This window comes from Austrofundulus limnaeus, unplaced genomic scaffold, assembly GCF_001266775.1.
Source record: "Austrofundulus limnaeus strain Quisiro unplaced genomic scaffold, Austrofundulus_limnaeus-1.0 Scaffold98, whole genome shotgun sequence".
Classification (NCBI taxonomy): domain Eukaryota; kingdom Metazoa; phylum Chordata; class Actinopteri; order Cyprinodontiformes; family Rivulidae; genus Austrofundulus; species Austrofundulus limnaeus.
This window is the reverse complement of record NW_013952500.1, coordinates 213,158-228,904: the sequence shown is the minus strand read 5'-3', so window position 1 is coordinate 228,904 and position 15,747 is coordinate 213,158. Positions and strand designations below refer to the sequence as shown.

At 39.4% G+C, this 15,747-nt stretch overlaps 3 protein-coding genes across 3 annotated transcripts in view; all 3 read left to right on the top strand.

Annotated features, from left to right (window-relative positions):
* Window positions 1–4,833, top strand: part of cratb (carnitine O-acetyltransferase b) — a gene marked incomplete in the record, with an annotated part of 13,828 nt that extends 8,995 nt beyond the window's left edge. Inside the window, 6 exon segments of the mRNA XM_014013093.1 lie at window positions 1,581–1,700; window positions 2,374–2,496; window positions 2,585–2,720; window positions 2,799–2,861; window positions 3,731–3,868; window positions 4,063–4,833. Coding sequence (XP_013868547.1) covers window positions 1,581–1,700; window positions 2,374–2,496; window positions 2,585–2,720; window positions 2,799–2,861; window positions 3,731–3,868; window positions 4,063–4,266 — 784 coding nt within the window.
* Window positions 4,834–5,014: 181 nt separating this feature from the next.
* On the top strand, window positions 5,015–12,555 carry ppt2b (palmitoyl-protein thioesterase 2b). Its single transcript, XM_014013100.1, has 8 exons — window positions 5,015–5,488; window positions 6,101–6,254; window positions 6,458–6,553; window positions 7,959–8,063; window positions 8,188–8,271; window positions 8,555–8,639; window positions 10,093–10,147; window positions 10,933–12,555. Exons 1-8 carry the CDS (start codon window positions 5,309–5,311, stop codon window positions 11,074–11,076), a joined length of 903 nt encoding a protein of 300 aa, XP_013868554.1. The 5' UTR covers window positions 5,015–5,308; the 3' UTR covers window positions 11,077–12,555.
* Window positions 12,556–13,469: 914 nt separating this feature from the next.
* Window positions 13,470–15,700, top strand: rps5 (ribosomal protein S5). Its single transcript, XM_014013102.1, has 6 exons — window positions 13,470–13,622; window positions 14,318–14,421; window positions 14,647–14,856; window positions 14,987–15,115; window positions 15,411–15,509; window positions 15,586–15,700. Coding segments are annotated over exons 1-6 (612 nt in total). The 5' UTR covers window positions 13,470–13,621; the 3' UTR covers window positions 15,655–15,700.
* Window positions 15,701–15,747: the final 47 nt, after the last annotated feature.

Below are 15,747 nucleotides of genomic sequence, written 5' to 3'. Positions count from 1 at the left end.
CATATATATATATATATATATGTTATGTCAGTTTTGGTCCTCCGTACAGCAGAAGCCTGATAATCACCCATTCATTCAAATCAGGTGTGTTTGATCAGAGAAAAAAATAAAACATGCAGTGCTGCGGCCCTCGAGGACCAGGATTGCCCACCCCTGGTTCAGAGGATAAGATCACCTGCTTTTCTCCTTTTATCCACCATTTAAAGATTCGGCTGGATGAGAGGGAGCTGTTTTTTCCATGAGACCATGTTTTAAACAGGATGTTCAGGGAAAAAAAGGCATTTACTTTTTATCATAACTGGTTTTATTTGTCCTAAAAACACAATTTAAAACCTGGTGTAAAGTTTGAAGTCTCTACTTTTGACACAAATTGAGTCTCAGAGAAGGCGTGTCTTTCTGACTGGAGGGATTTGAATAGGTCATGTGACTGGTTTTCAAAGGGTTAATATAACATCATTATTTTTAATACCATCACCATATTTTTAATAGGAGTGAAGAAATGTATTGGTTTGTTTGTTATTGACTTTTAAAGGCACCACACATTTTATAGTCTTTTCTTAGGTGAAACATGAAACAGTTTTAWAAAYCATTGTGTGAATATGTTTGTGATTAAACTGGTGATTTTATGTACGGACTGGTCTGAGTGGCTGTCACGGACAGCGGAAGGTACATGCTAGATAAGATACATGCCTGACTCACTTTCAACACTTAATTGATCCGTTGTTTTTACGTTAAGGAAGAAAATCTGTACAAGGTCCTGGCTCCAGCGATAGGGTTTCCCTTTTAGATGATGCAGGGACGGAGGCGGAGTCAGGTCCAGAAGAGGTTAAAATACCTGGTTCAGTTGCTGAATGCAGGAATGAGCTACTGAGCTAATAAACCTGGGTTCAGTCCAGCGCTGGTGGTTGTATAACTCTTTTCACATTCAAACATTCAACTGGTAAACAAACAYGTATTAAGGTAAACAAACACGCCTAAATTATCTACCATCTTTCACCATCTTGCTGATTCTGATCCAAAACACAATCGGAGAGAAGATCAGCGTTTCCTCTTCCTTTGATTTTTGGGTCAATGTGAGTTTATTGATCCGTCACATGAACAGAGAGTCTTTTTCTGTTTAGCACTGATTCTCAGGCTGCATCTGTAAACAAACAACCTGCTGGACGTGGTTTCAACCGTTCAGACGTGCATTTCTTTAGGTTTTTGTCTTTTATGCTTCAGGAAAATCGCTTTGTTTGATGATAAATACTTGAGCTTGGGATTTTTCTACTCATTACTGCTGTGATCCTGGAGTTTTTCGTGGATTTATTTAAAATCAATAATAGTTAATCAATGATTCAGCAACATTTACAAAATACCTTACTGCTTCTTTTTAAACATGTATCAGCCTTTATTTCAAACTGACCTTAAAGTTAAGTTATCTTGTGTCGCATCTTGTCTGTAGGAGGCTCTAAAGCTGCGTCTAAAGGCTTTACTGCAGAGTATTTAACACAATTAAACAGTGAATATTCACAGTAAGGTCATAACTGCATCCTGAACTTCTGAATGTAAATGTTTGTGGGGTGTTGTTTTGTCTGCAGTGAGAAACCAGACCCAACCAGAGCGCCCCTGGTTCCGCTGCCCATGCCCAAGAAGCTCTACTTCCACATCGATCGAGACATCAAGAGGGACATCGAGCTGGCGAAGCAGAACCTCGACATGTAAGCTGGCTTTAAATCAGATCTGCAGCTGGATGTTTGCTTCTTTTATTTATTATTTATTTTTTTTACCAAAACTGGGAACAGTTTGTTCTGAAGTAAAACCACAGAAATGTAAATAAATCTTTGTGCTTGACGGAGAGCATGCTTTAAATTCATCGTGTTTTCATGACCACAACCTAAACATGAAGGGTTACGTATTTTATTCAACACTCATCTACCTTTTATCTGCTTAAAAAAACTTTTTCTTACTTAATGTGAATAAAAACATGACAGATGATAAAAGATTAAAGATGAGTTGATTCAGATGAGATCATTTTTTGAGCCTTTTAAACGTGTAAATCTAATTTGTAGCAATAATGTATAGATTGTAAGAATTGGAATGATAGTGATTTTCATGTCCTTATTTAGTGCAAAAATAAGAGTTTTTATGTCTTATTAGGCTTTAATTTGGACCCTTTAATTTGCTAACTTTAGTCTGAAACATGGATAAAAATGTTAGTGAATATGTTTTTTTTCCTGTTTAAAGTGTATTTTTATCTTATTTTCAGTATGCTAACTTTAAACAATCATAAAATTATAATCCATTTTCCCGTATGGCTGTTTAAACCAAAATCTGTTCAAGTGATCTGGTCTGAAATGTGTGAGCCTGAATCCAAACTTTTCTTTTCCTCAGTCTGATCAACGACCTCGACATCAACGTGTTCAACTTCAAGAGGTTCGGCAAAGAGCTCCCCAAGAAGCACAACCTGAGTCCCAACTCTTTCCTGCAGGTGGCGCTGCAGCTCGCCTACTACAGGTCAGGACCCGGACTGTGAATATGCCGAAGGTGTGTCTGAAATAAACAGTTTGAGGCGTTTGTATCGATTTGTTTGCGTTTCCTGCAGAGTTCACGGCGAGGTGTGTCCCGCCTGCGATATCGCCTCTCAGAGGATGTTCCGGGGAGGAAGGACGGAGTACATCCGCTCACCTACCAATCAGGCGCTGAAGTTCATCATGGCCTTCGATGATCCGTCCGTGTCGGTGAGAAGCGAGGACCGTCTCGGTTACTGTTTGTGTGTTTTGAAATGTTTTAATAAAGGTTTTATGTTTGTGCTTCAGAGGGAAGCGAAGCTGCAGCTGTTCAGAGAGGCTGTAGAGGCGTATTCAGAGCTGACCGAGCAGGTAAAGGAGCAAACAAGCTGCTTCTCTTTCATCCCTTTTTTAAGCTTCCAGTTAGCAGGTGAAGTTTTTATTTCATTTATTTTTTTATTAATAATTTTGCAAATCTTACAAAAAAAATTTCAGAACAAACCAAAAACAAAGGAATTACTATAAAGGAACAGAAAAAGAAAGAAAAAAATTAAAAATAACCAAACAAACAAACAAAAACAGAGTTACAGAGTAAGGTTGTACATGCTACAGATTTTTTTTTTTGTTTTTACAGCCTTCTTGTTTGAATCTGAGATTGCATTAACATAATTTTACATCCATTGCAAATAGGTCAAAAAGTGGTTTTCTATGCATTACTTTACTTTAATGAATCTGAAACTTTGCTAGAAACAAAATCAGATTGATAATATATACGGCAGAAGAGTCTTTCACTTTAAAATCTGTGATACCGAACATAACATTTTCAAAATATAACAAGAAATCAGGTTTAATAGTGGAAATCAGATCAGCGATGTCTTTCTAAAAGGTCTGTGAGCAGGTACATTTACAAAAAAAGGTGAACAGATGTTTCTGGATAAGRTTTACAGAAAGAACAGGAAGTATCAATATGTTGGTTGGGTAAAATTTCTGAATTAGTTTAAARGAAATTTCTTTAACYTTATTGGTAAGAAAAAAAATTGTGTGGAAGAGACCAGATTTTTACCCAGTTAAGGTTTTGTTTAAAGGAGTTCCAGTAGGARACAGCAGATGGGGATGAAACTATATTTTCTTGAAATAAAGATGGGATTTTAGAATTAATGCCTTTTAGTTGAATTGAGAAACAGAGTTTACCAACAGCGGAATGTCTCGGGTCTTTAACTCATTGCTTCTTTCTGTCTCAGGCACTGAAGGGACACGGGATTGATCGCCACCTGCTGGCCCTGAAGCTGCAAGCCATCGAGGAGGGACTGAGCATCCCCAAAATCTTCATGGACACGGCGTACGGCCTGGCGACACACTGGAAGCTGCGGACAGGACAGGTGGGGTTTGGGCTTCTTTGCAATAAGAGGAAGTGGGACTTTTGTTGTCAATACTTGTTTTTGTTTTTTTGCATTTGTAAAAGTTCCCCTGATTTAACTTCTGCAAAATTCATGTGATTTTTATTGAAGTCAAAATGTGACTTTTGAACACGTCTTGTTAAAATAAAGAAATGATTTTTGTCTTGCTTCTGCAGGTGCCTGCGAACACAGACAGCGTATTGTGTTTCGGGCCCCTGGTCCCCGACGGTTACGCCGTTTGTTACAACCCCCAGGCGGATCACGTCCACTTCTCCGTCATGGCTTTCAACTGCTGCGAGGACACGAACGCAGAGACTTTAGCTCGTACTCTGAAGCACACCCTGTGCGACCTGCAGGAGCTGCTGCAGCCTACTGTGTAGAGCTGCTGCCACGCCGAACGACCACTCTAACAAGGAAAAAAAAAGTTTTCTCAATGTTTTAATACGGCTTGATTCTCTCATATATGCTTCTTCTTATGCTTCATTAATTTTTGATTGTGAGCCTGAACTCTGCGGCTCTGAGGTGCTTTTGATATGTTTTTTTAAAAGCTTCTCTGTCAGCAGTTTTTCTTTTCTGTTTAATGCCTATCAGCAGTGGATTCATATGGAGGTGTCTGAGGAAAACAAGGCCAACTTGACACTCTGAAGCTTACCGAAGCATGACATGGACGCACTCCTTTTTTTTTGCAAGTCAGGAAATCTGGCACTTTGCCAATCATAAATCCTCCATTTTTACTCCGGACAACAAGGTTTATATTTGATTTGCTGAGTTAACGAGGGGGAAAAGACCAAAGGACAAGAAGTTGGGTATTAATGTTGACAGCAGAAAGAAAATACAAATGATTTTGTTTTGTTTTTCAGCTCAAACCAGCTGATCATTAGGATGTGATTGTGGATTTCTTCATTCAACCTGCAGGACTGGTTATTAAAAGCTTTTGATTTATCGCACGTGTTGTGTTTTGTTTATGTTCTTTAGTTTAGATAAATGATTTATGTTGTGAGAGATGAGATAAAAACAGGTGAAACGGATAAATAACATCCTGTTTACAGCTTTACGTCAGATGCCGTAAAGGAGGAGTCTTCGCGCTGATTGGTCGAGGCTGGAAACCCGGAAGTTTCGTCAGCAGCGGCTGTCTCACCTTTAATTTAAAACCGGAACAAACAAACACAGAAAGTAGAGGAGCTGCAAAGTGTTTTATCAGATGTTATTTTTAGCGGGAAGGTACATGGTGTGACTTAAACAAGATTATTAAACGGCCTCCGTCGATCTGCTTCATCTGCCCCGCATYTGGAAACAAAAACAAGCTAAAAAATGATGCATTAATTTAGAAAATACTAATTTTGTTACTTAAATTTGTCCCGCTAGGCCGTGTTTTTGTTATTTATTTAACTTGAATTTAGTATTTGTAATTAAAGACTTAGAATGAAGGGCTCGCATTTCGCCAGGACGAGGAGGAGAAGCAGCGAGGCTACCGTGATGCTGTGTCCGCTCCTCGGTGCGTGTCTGTGGGCTGCGGTGCTCGGGTACAAGCCGGTGGTCGTGGTGCACGGTCTGTTCGACAGCTCGGAGGATTTTATCAACCTGAAGCGCTTCATTAACCAGGTGAGTGTCTCAGGCTCAGTGTAATATTAAATATAATTACAGTCTTTTTATGTTCCCTGTAAAACTTGAACATATATGATTATGTAATATGTTCAAGTTCATAACACGAGTTAATCTTGATAAACGTAGATTAAATTACTTTAAACTGAATGTATAGGTTCAATACGTTGTAGTTTTCCTCTCTTAAAGATGTCATTGAACTAAAATGTGACCAATCCTGCTTTTCTTACACCCTGTAGAAATTACTTCTCTGAGCTGAAAATGTGGTTTTGATACAAGAAGGAAGCATTTGTTGAGTCCTTTGGGAAATTGCGGTTAAACCAATTTGAAGTTCCTCTTTTTTTATGTTTCTGCTGAGTTAAGTGGTCACTGAAACAAGACAATACATATTTTTAGATGGAAAATGAGCCAAAAAAAGAAAATGACCTCGTATTTTCGGCTGCACGGTCTGAACTCCTGCTTCCCTAACAGGCTGTTGTGGCTGTGTATGGTTCTTCCACATGCCGCTGGAGCATTCGTCTGTTGACGATGAACATCTAAATGTCTAAAAGCGTAAAAATGTTGTCTTTTAGGGGAATGTTGTTATTATTGATCGTCGCTTGTCTTCTGCAGTCTCACCCGGGGACCAACGTGACGGTGATCGACCTGTTTGACCGGAGCTCCAGCCTGCAGCCCATGTGGAAACAGGTGGAAGGATTCAAGGCCGCCATTTACCCGATAATGCAAAATGCAGCCGACGGCGTTAACCTTATCTGCTACTCTCAAGGTGCGTTGAATGCATTCCTGTCGTTCAGATACTGCATGTATGTATTTACTCAAAGTACTCAAGGTTTGTTCTTTCGTTCTTAGATAAACTGTTTACWGTAAATTGCAAAAGATTCTCTGAAGGTCGAACAGATCTAGTTTATTACCACAGTAATCTATAAACTGCCTGAACTTTGTATCATCAGAAAGTTGTTGTTTTGACAGGTGGGCTGGTTTGCAGAGGGATCCTCTCCACTCTGTCGGACCACAACGTTCACTCCTTCATCTCTCTGTCGGCGCCGCAGGCCGGGCAGTACGGAGGTGGGTCCAAAGTTAAAATCTCAATAAACACTGATTTAAGTTGCAACTTACATGTTAAGAATAGATTAGATGAGAGCTTAAATCGCAAAGAAAGGTCACCTGAATGTAAAGTTTCAGGAGCAAAAAGAAAAAAATYGTATAGGTCTTCTGGACGGGTTCTTCTCTAATGAAACGTTTCGTCTCTCCTCCAAGAGACTTCTTCAGTCTGAGAGTTTCAGGCAAAATTCAGGCTTTTAAGCACTGCCTCCATGTGACTCTCACATCACATGGCTTTCATTGACACCTAATTAACACCTATTGTTAACAGGGGGTGGAGTGATACTGGCAATAGCCGCACGGTAGGAGGGGGACAACTGAAAACGGAGGCCTCCACCTCTGTTTAATGATGGACGGTCTTTCTTCACAAAAATGGCTTCTTTTACTCCTCTCTCAAACCAACGTTCCTCTCTATCAAGAATGAGAACATCCTCATCTCTGAAAGAGTGACCGCTGGCCTGTAAATGAGTGAAAACTGCAGAGTTCTGGCCATTAGATGTAGCTCGTCTGTGTTGGGACATTCTTTTGAACAGTGGCTGCTTTGTTTCCCCGATGTATAACTGGTCGCGGTCCTCCTGACACTTAACAGCATATACAACATTGCTCTGTTTGCCCAGCATTGCCCGGCACAAACMGARCAATGTTGTATATGCTGTTAAGTGCCAGGAGGACTGCGACCAGTTATACATCGGGGAAACAAAGCARCCACTGTTCAAAAGAATGTCCCAACACAGACGAGCTACATCTAATGGCCAGAACTCTGCAGTTTTCACTCATTTACAGGCCAGCGGTCACTCTTTCAGAGATGAGGATGTTCTCATTCTTGATAGRGAGGAACGTTGGTTTGAGAGAGGAGTAAAAGAAGCCATTTTTGTGAAGAAAGACCGTCCATCATTAAACAGAGGTGGAGGCCTCCGTTTTCAGTTGTCCCCCTCCTACAGCGCTGCTATTGCCAGTATCACTCCACCCCCTGTTAACAATAGGTGTTAATTAGGTGTCAACGATAGCCATGTGATGTGAGAGTCACATGGAGGCAGTGCTTAAAAGCCTGAATTTTGCCTGAAACTCTCAGACTGAAGAAGTCTCTTGGAGGAGAGACGAAACGTTTCATTAGAGAAGAACCCGTCCAGAGGACCTATACAATTTTTTTTTTTTTTGATTTTTACCTGGATTACTGAGATGCATCAGGACACTTTCAGGAGCAAAGCTTGTTAAAACCCATTAACTGATTCATTACAAGAGACTTGTTTTATTATTTTAGATGTTTTAGGCAAACATTGATGGGGAAAAAAAACAAATAAGTGAGTCTGAATGGTTTATTCTTTCCTACTGAACCTTCTTCATCTCGTTGTTTTCTGTTTCTTCTCAGACACCGACTATTTTAAAGTTTTCCCTCAGTTTGTGAAGTCCAACCTCTACCACTTCTGTTACACTGGAGTTGGTCAACTGATCTCCATCTGCAACTACTGGAACGGTGAGATTTAAGCGTAAATATCAACGGGAGATCAAATTAATACTCGCTGGGATAATAAAATAAAACGTGCCAAAGTGTCGTGATGCTATAGTTGTGTTGTTTTCTCCCCTCCTCTTGCCTGCAGACCCCCACCACAGAGACCTGTATCTGAACAACAGTGAATATTTGGCTTTGCTCAACAGTGAGCGACCCAACCCAAATTCAACAGGTCAGAAAACTTATTTCTGTGGGGGAAAAAGTCATCTCAAATCTAACACTTACAGCTATATTTACGAGATAATCCGTACAGATCAAAGGTCTTAAAAAGTACTGAAACTGAGAATGTCTTCTAAGCAGGTACTTTTTATATGCAGTACTTTTACTGTAAAAGTGATGATTTCTTATCATAAATGCATGACAGTAAAAATCTTCCTGTTTGACAGGACAGATGTGTGAAATGTAACAAACGTTTACAAAGATTAGTGATCCTGTCTGTAAACTTTCACCTGCAGAATGGAAGAAGAACTTCCTGAAAATCCAGAAGCTGGTTTTGATCGGAGGACCTGACGATGGAGTTATCACTCCCTGGCAGTCCAGGTGAGCTGGTCCTGATTTGAGATGGTTGTATTTTAGAACAAACCAGGATTTATTTTGAGTTATTTGTTAACTGATCGTCTGAAACGCTTCATTTATTGACATGCCAGCTGCTGACCTGCTGCAGTTTTATATCATTATTTTAGAGCTTTAATGTGACTTGTTTTACCCAGATCTTTAAAGTGTATCTTACCCCCCTGTGAAAAGATAACTCCGCCCCAAGGCGAAATTTGAAAAATGCATCAAAGTGGGTAGGGGAGGGGGGGTTAGAGAGCGGAGGTGTGGCCAGGACGAGAGAACGTGACAGGCAGCTAGATGATGATGATGAGATAAATGATGCAACATGGAAAGTGACCACAGTATCGCAGAGAGTTACATCTCTGAACGTCTGAGGTGGAGGATTTTCACCCCAAACCAGCCTCAGACAGAGGAGGAGGAGCGCTCCGACAGCCTGACAGAAAAAAATAAAAGCATACARCTKYTCACAAGATCGCTAGTTTAAATCAGGAATAAAAGTAGTTTACCTGTATAAAGAGCCCTAAAATTCCATAAATTTTGCAAAAAATCCTTACAACTCGCACCCGCGGGGGGTAGGGGGGCGGGGGGGGCTGCGGACATGAAAGCTCCTGCTGCAGAGCAGGAGGAAAGGAGAGAGGAAAAAGTAACTTATTTCTAGCGGCAGAACAGGTTGGAAGATGGCTGTTTGATGTTATTTATTGTTTTTTAAATCATCCTACAGGCTCTGACATGTTAGATAAATTTGAAAATGAGGTTTTTAAAATATCCCTAAGACTTGAAAAAATCCGTGAGATTACTCTGTACGTCCGTATACCTGCAAAATGACGTAAAATCCTTATAATTTACATATAATCTGTACAAGTTGCTGCCCGCTGCCTTTCTTTCCCCTCCTCCCCTCCCGCTGTGCAGGATGTACTGCTGGTCTCTCTCTCTCTCTCTCTGTCTCTCAGAGAGAGAGGGAGAGCAGCGCAGCAGTCAGCTCTCCCCACCCGAGGCTGAAGGTCAACAGACGATCATGCTAAGCTTGCTAACTGTTCCACCCTCTGACTGCTGCAGGGGCGTGTCTTAGAGAGAGGCTTTTATACCAGAACACAGCCGCTGTGACGAAACCATGGAGAAGCACGTCACCGTGGAGAGCCGTTAACCAATATGCAAATTAGCCTGCAGTACCACTGCTCTACCCATATGAGCAGCAAAAACACGTTTTTAGACCAAATATTACAGATTTGAACAAATACGCACAAAAACATCAATATTAGCACAGAAACTGTACTATATAACATTTTAGACACATTCTAGACAGTTTGTCAGCTAAAAAAAGTTAATTTGGGGGTAAGTTACTCTTTAAAAATCACATTTTATGGCTTGTTTTGTGTTTATTTTTACCGTTTGGTTTGATTGTCATGCGACCCTGACGTGTTTCTCTCGTGTTTTACAGCCAGTTTGGATTTTATGACGACAACGAGACGGTGGTGGAGATGCAGCACCAAGACGTGAGTCCAAACAGGAACTGGTTTTAGTTTTTCTCTTCTGCTTGTTGCCTTTACTGTTTGATTGTGTTATTGCTCGTTGAGTCATAAAGAAGCACAGGTCCTTTTTACAACTACTTTGCAGTACCTGCTGGTGCTCAGACGATGCATTACTTTTAGCTTCGGCTGTGTTTGCTAGTTAAACCCACAAACATCAGCTTTTAGAATATATGTTTTTAACTTTTATTCACTATTCAATAATTAAAATATTGGTTTAGAATAAGAATTGTAGGAACTACCATGTTTCAAACACTTATATTCCCACTGAAAAACAAACTTTTACAAACTAAGAACAAAAAAATAAAAAAGCAAACCTTGCTYAATTTCTCCTAAATAACAAATTTCAATATATAAATATAGAAATTATATTTTAAAATGATTTAAAACCAGATTTATTAGATGAAATGTTTTTTTTTTYCCCCACTCAAAGTTCCTCAAGCATTCTGAGGCCTTGTAGCGCCCCCTGGTGGCCTCTAATTAAAAAACCACTTCTAGTTTGTAGTAAACATCTGCACAGACACCTATTTATGGTGTAAAAAAGATATTTGAACATTTTTAGGATTTATTTCCAGCACTTTTTTTTAGTAAAGCTTTTATAGAACTATATATATAGAATATAGAATATATATAACAAGGAAAAAAAAGGTATAGATGAAGTTTGTAATGAGCAAATATATTTAATTTGGTTCATGTTTTTTTGCTAGTGGAGGGTATTTCCTGGAGTAAATTACTTTTTTTCTCTCCTCCAGCTGTACTTAAAAGATGTTTTTGGTCTGAAGACGCTGGTGGCTCGAGGAGATCTGATCTTCTGCTCGGTTCCGGGTGTGGAGCACGTCTGGTGGCACTCGAACGAGACCGTGTTCCACACCTGCATTGAGAAGTGGCTGCTGTAGAACCACACACACACACACACCTATTCTGCAGCTTACTGAGCTCTGTTAAAAAAAGACTTGTAGATCTCTTTAATCCTCATCTTATTTTATTTTAGCTTTTATTTAAAGGCCGACAGTTTGGACTTGTTGTTCAGCTTCGATGATCGAGAAGATATTAAGTCTCTCTGCAGCGAAACTGTTCTTCAGTCAGAAGGGATTAAATCTTCACCTTAAACCCACAGAACAACAGTCAAGTTTAAAAAATGTAACCGCTGTAATTATTTAGTTTTTTTTTAATGTATTCGTAGTTTTTTGTGTGCGTGATGCAGTATGTTTTGAAGAATCTTTAACACAAAACTACAAGATGAGTAAGGCCTCAGAATTCTGAGAAATAAGTCATAGTTTTGAATAAGAAAAACTAATTTCCACTGTGGCCCTAATCCTCTGAAAGGTGTTTATAAATTTGTTAGGAAATTTAAATATTTATGACCCAACMAGCTGCTCGTCCAGTCGAGTTACAAACTTCCTATAAACTTCTCCTTTTATGTGTTTATTTTAAGCTGTGCTCTTTGTGTTTTAAACTAAACATCATTTGTTCTAAATGTGCGTAAGGTTTTGRCTGAGAGCTGCAGAACCTTTTAAACAAAATGTGCACGCTAACATTTAGCTGTATGTTTAAATTTAATAGGTTTTTGGGTATTTTTGCTGCTGAAATAGCTTCCAACTCATCAAGCATGATTTACAGCTTTTTGTTTTGTTTACAAATGATTAAGAATTACTCCATTATGATGATAACTAGATAGATAATTATAATTATAAAGGGTTTTTTATGAACAAGAAGGGAGGCTGAATTTACAGAAAGGGAGAACAAAAAAATGAGATTTTAATTCTTAGATTTAGTTTTAGTTACTGTCATCAGCAAAGGGAAGCAGATAAATGTTACCTTTTTGTACAACTGTTCTTATTTGTTGTAAAGAACATCCTGCTTATTCTGCCTTTAAACAATTAAAACCTCAGTGTCCTGTTTAAGCCCTTGTAGACGCGTCACAACCGATACAAGCACTTTTAATTTGGTGAATTTGATATATTTGTTAGTCATATCGCTGCACATCACCATGCAACACGACCGTGCCTGAACGACCTCCTGTCGTCTTTGTGTACAGATTTACTGCCCTGCTCGTCTCGTGGCGCAGCTATTTATACTAAACCGTATAAATCCTTCCTGGTTGTTGGATGGGAGACCCATTAGCGTACATGTCTGATCTGATAGTCTATAAATATTTGAATCATTTTCATGCAGTAGATTAAGCCTGGACTGGTTCCTCTGCATGGCTTTTTGTTTTCTTTCACCAAAGTGCTGAAATAATAATTTAAAAAAAGAGTAAATATGTCTGACAGTGTTGTAAAACAATTGCTTGAGGTGATTTTTACCTTCCATCGTGTTTAGATTTCTCAGGCATTTTAGTGACTTCCATGTTTATTAGAAAGGGAGTATTTTTTAAAAAAAATGTTATGTTGTATTGCCTTTTTTTAGCTGCTTGTTTACCTTTCTGTTTAATGAACAAAAATAATGTGTAAAAACAAAGTAAACCATCGATGCATGGATTGCACAAAGTAGTGAGAAGGGAACTCATTAAGATGTTGAAATGTGTTTTTTTTTTTTTTAAGTCTTCAGTAGAAAGGGATTTCTGGATTTGTTTGGCTTTATTGTACAAGCTGTTATTTTAAATAAGGAATCTTTTAAAGACTAAAAATACTATTTTGACAGTTTTTACAATGTTTATCTGACAAGATTAAAAAAATGTCAACTGTCATTTAATTAATAAAAAACTATTTAAACATTGTGTGTTGTTTATTTTGTTGTCATTTTATCTCTGATTAATTGATAACAAAATGTAAGCAGAAATGCAACCTGAAAATGTTCAAAAAGTATTTGAACAAAACCCTGATTAATTATAAACGGGTATTTATATGCTTATTAGATAGTTTACGTTAGCATGTGTGTGTRAATGTCTATTTATTTACATTAATATTGTTTGGCAAATAAGCATTTAATTAATATCTTTGGWAATACTCTAAGCTTTCTACGATTTGAAATTGACTTTTTTTTTTTGATGGCTGGGAAATCCCTTTGTACAATGTTTGRTGTCACCTTGTTAAATATAGAGCTGGAATTACTAATGACATATTTGTAACCCAATTAAAAAAAGTGAAGTTTATTAAGCAAAAATCCGTTGAAAGTAAACTAGCTTGTTGCCAACTTGGTTATAAATTGCCTAATCCTAACAAACTACGTTTTGTTTTGAGGTTTTCAATTTTTCATAGTGACTCGTTTTGTCATCACATGCCATATTGGTTTCGTAATTTATAAAGTAGAGATAAAGTAATGTTTTAAACGTGTTATTCTTGAAAAATGTTCATAAACAAGAGGATTAAAAAAAACATTATTTCCCAAAATGCTTTGCGGCCCCGGAAGTATCCWGCCAGCTCACCGGATATCTGCACGCGGCGCCCTGAGCAGGCCCTTTTCCGTCTCAGAGAAGTGTGGTACACAACGGCAGGCACAAGTGAGTAGAAAAAACAGCTTTAACTTGGTTTAAAAATCGAGATATTGAATAAAGAAGCAGCTTTGGTAGCGGATTGTTTGTCCAACTGATCGATAAACGCATTCGGAACGTGTCAGCTTTGCTGAAAAGTGKTTTTAATTCTTTTGAATGTTGTCGTGTTAGCATTTAGCTAACCATAGCTGGCGCATGTGTAGCGGCATGTCGGTCATCCGCTTTAACAGACGCTGCTTGTAGCATGTCAACGATACCTTTTATTCCTTGATGTCTCTTTTTTTTTACGTGAAACATTACTGTAACGTGCTACTAAATTATGTTCACGTATTGAGGGCTAAACGTTACGATAGTTACCTTGTTAGCTTCTAAAGCCCAAATCATCATGAGTTGATTGTGAATCACACTCATACTAAGGCCTTTGCTCTGAAGTCCTGACAGTAACTTATATAAAATCTATCCTGGCGATAAATTAGCCTGTTAAAGGAATATTAAATGTTTCCTCACATCTGTTTTCTGCTGTAGAGTTAGCATTACCTTGTATTTATTATGAGTTAATGTATCACCAGTGGCTCAGTTTTGGAGTGTGTAGTTAAATCCCTTAAACATAGAGTACTGTATGTATATAACTGTTTTATTTTCAAACTGATACACTGATTTACTCATGAGCATCCTGTTAAAAGCATTTCCCCCCTATGTTGCAGTGACTGAGTGGGAGACTGCCCCAGCTGTGGCTGAGACCCCTGAGATCAAGCTTTTTGGAAAGTGGAGCACTGACGACGTTCAGATCAATGACATCTCCCTGCAGGTGTGAATGTAAACAGAGTTAAAGACGATTCAAGCGAGGCTAGAGTCACGCCTGGACACTGACCCGTTGTCCTGGTGTGCTAGAGCACTCGTAGAGTAACAGGTCTTTGCATATTCATTGGCTGTAGTCTCATGTGGCCCAGCCAATCACCAGCTCAGACACACCACATCACCCGAACGTCACCGTCGTGTTGCAGCAACGTGTTTAACGCTGCTGTTTTTGCAGGATTACATTGCTGTGAAAGAGAAGTACGCCAAGTACCTCCCGCACTCTGGAGGACGTTATGCCGCCAAGCGTTTCAGGAAGGCCCAGTGCCCCATCGTGGAACGTCTCACCAACTCCATGATGATGCACGGCCGCAACAACGGCAAGAAGCTGATGACCGTGCGCATCGTCAAGCACGCCTTCGAGATCATCCACCTGCTGACTGGAGAGGTACTAAAACTGTCATCAGATTTTTATTAGGTTTGCAAGAATCGTGATTCCATTAAGTTGATGCAGAAAAGTATTTTTATATTGTTGGTCATGCAGTTTTTTTTTTTTTTTTTTCCAATTGTGTTTCCAGAATCCTCTTCAGGTTTTGGTCAACGCCATCATCAACAGTGGACCCCGTGAAGACTCCACCCGTATTGGTCGCGCTGGTACCGTCAGGAGGCAGGCGGTGGACGTGTCGCCTCTCCGCAGGGTCAACCAGGTAACAAAACACCCTTCACTTTTAAAACTCGGGTTTGTAGCAACTTGCCAGGTAGTGTGTTCTTAAATTAGATCTGAGATGTGTAACAGTTCAGACAAGCGAGGCTAGAGTCACGCCTGGATATCTCCCCGTTGTCTTGGCGTGCTAGAGCTCTCGTATATTAAAGCTCGTAGTTTATTCATTGGCTGCAGTCTGTCGTGGCCCAGTCAATCACCGACTCATGATACATGCTGCATTTCTAACCAGCAAACTGAAGTGATCCTGAGTGTTTTAACCRCAACGTGCTGTTCTGCAGGCCATCTGGCTGTTGTGCACAGGAGCAAGAGAAGCTGCTTTCAGGAACATCAAGACCATCGCCGAGTGTCTGGCTGATGAGCTGATCAACGCAGCCAAGGTGAAAGTTCGTTTAAACAAGATTTTTACATTTTGTGCTCAGCTGGRATCAAACGTTATATTTTCTGCTCCTCCAGGGTTCATCTAACTCTTACGCCATCAAGAAGAAGGACGAGTTGGAGAGAGTGGCCAAGTCCAACCGTTAAAACATGTTTGCTTTCTAACAAAACAAATAAATTTGAAGAAATTTCAGATGACTTTGGAGTTTCTTGATGCCCAGATGTTCCTGTGGGAAAGTT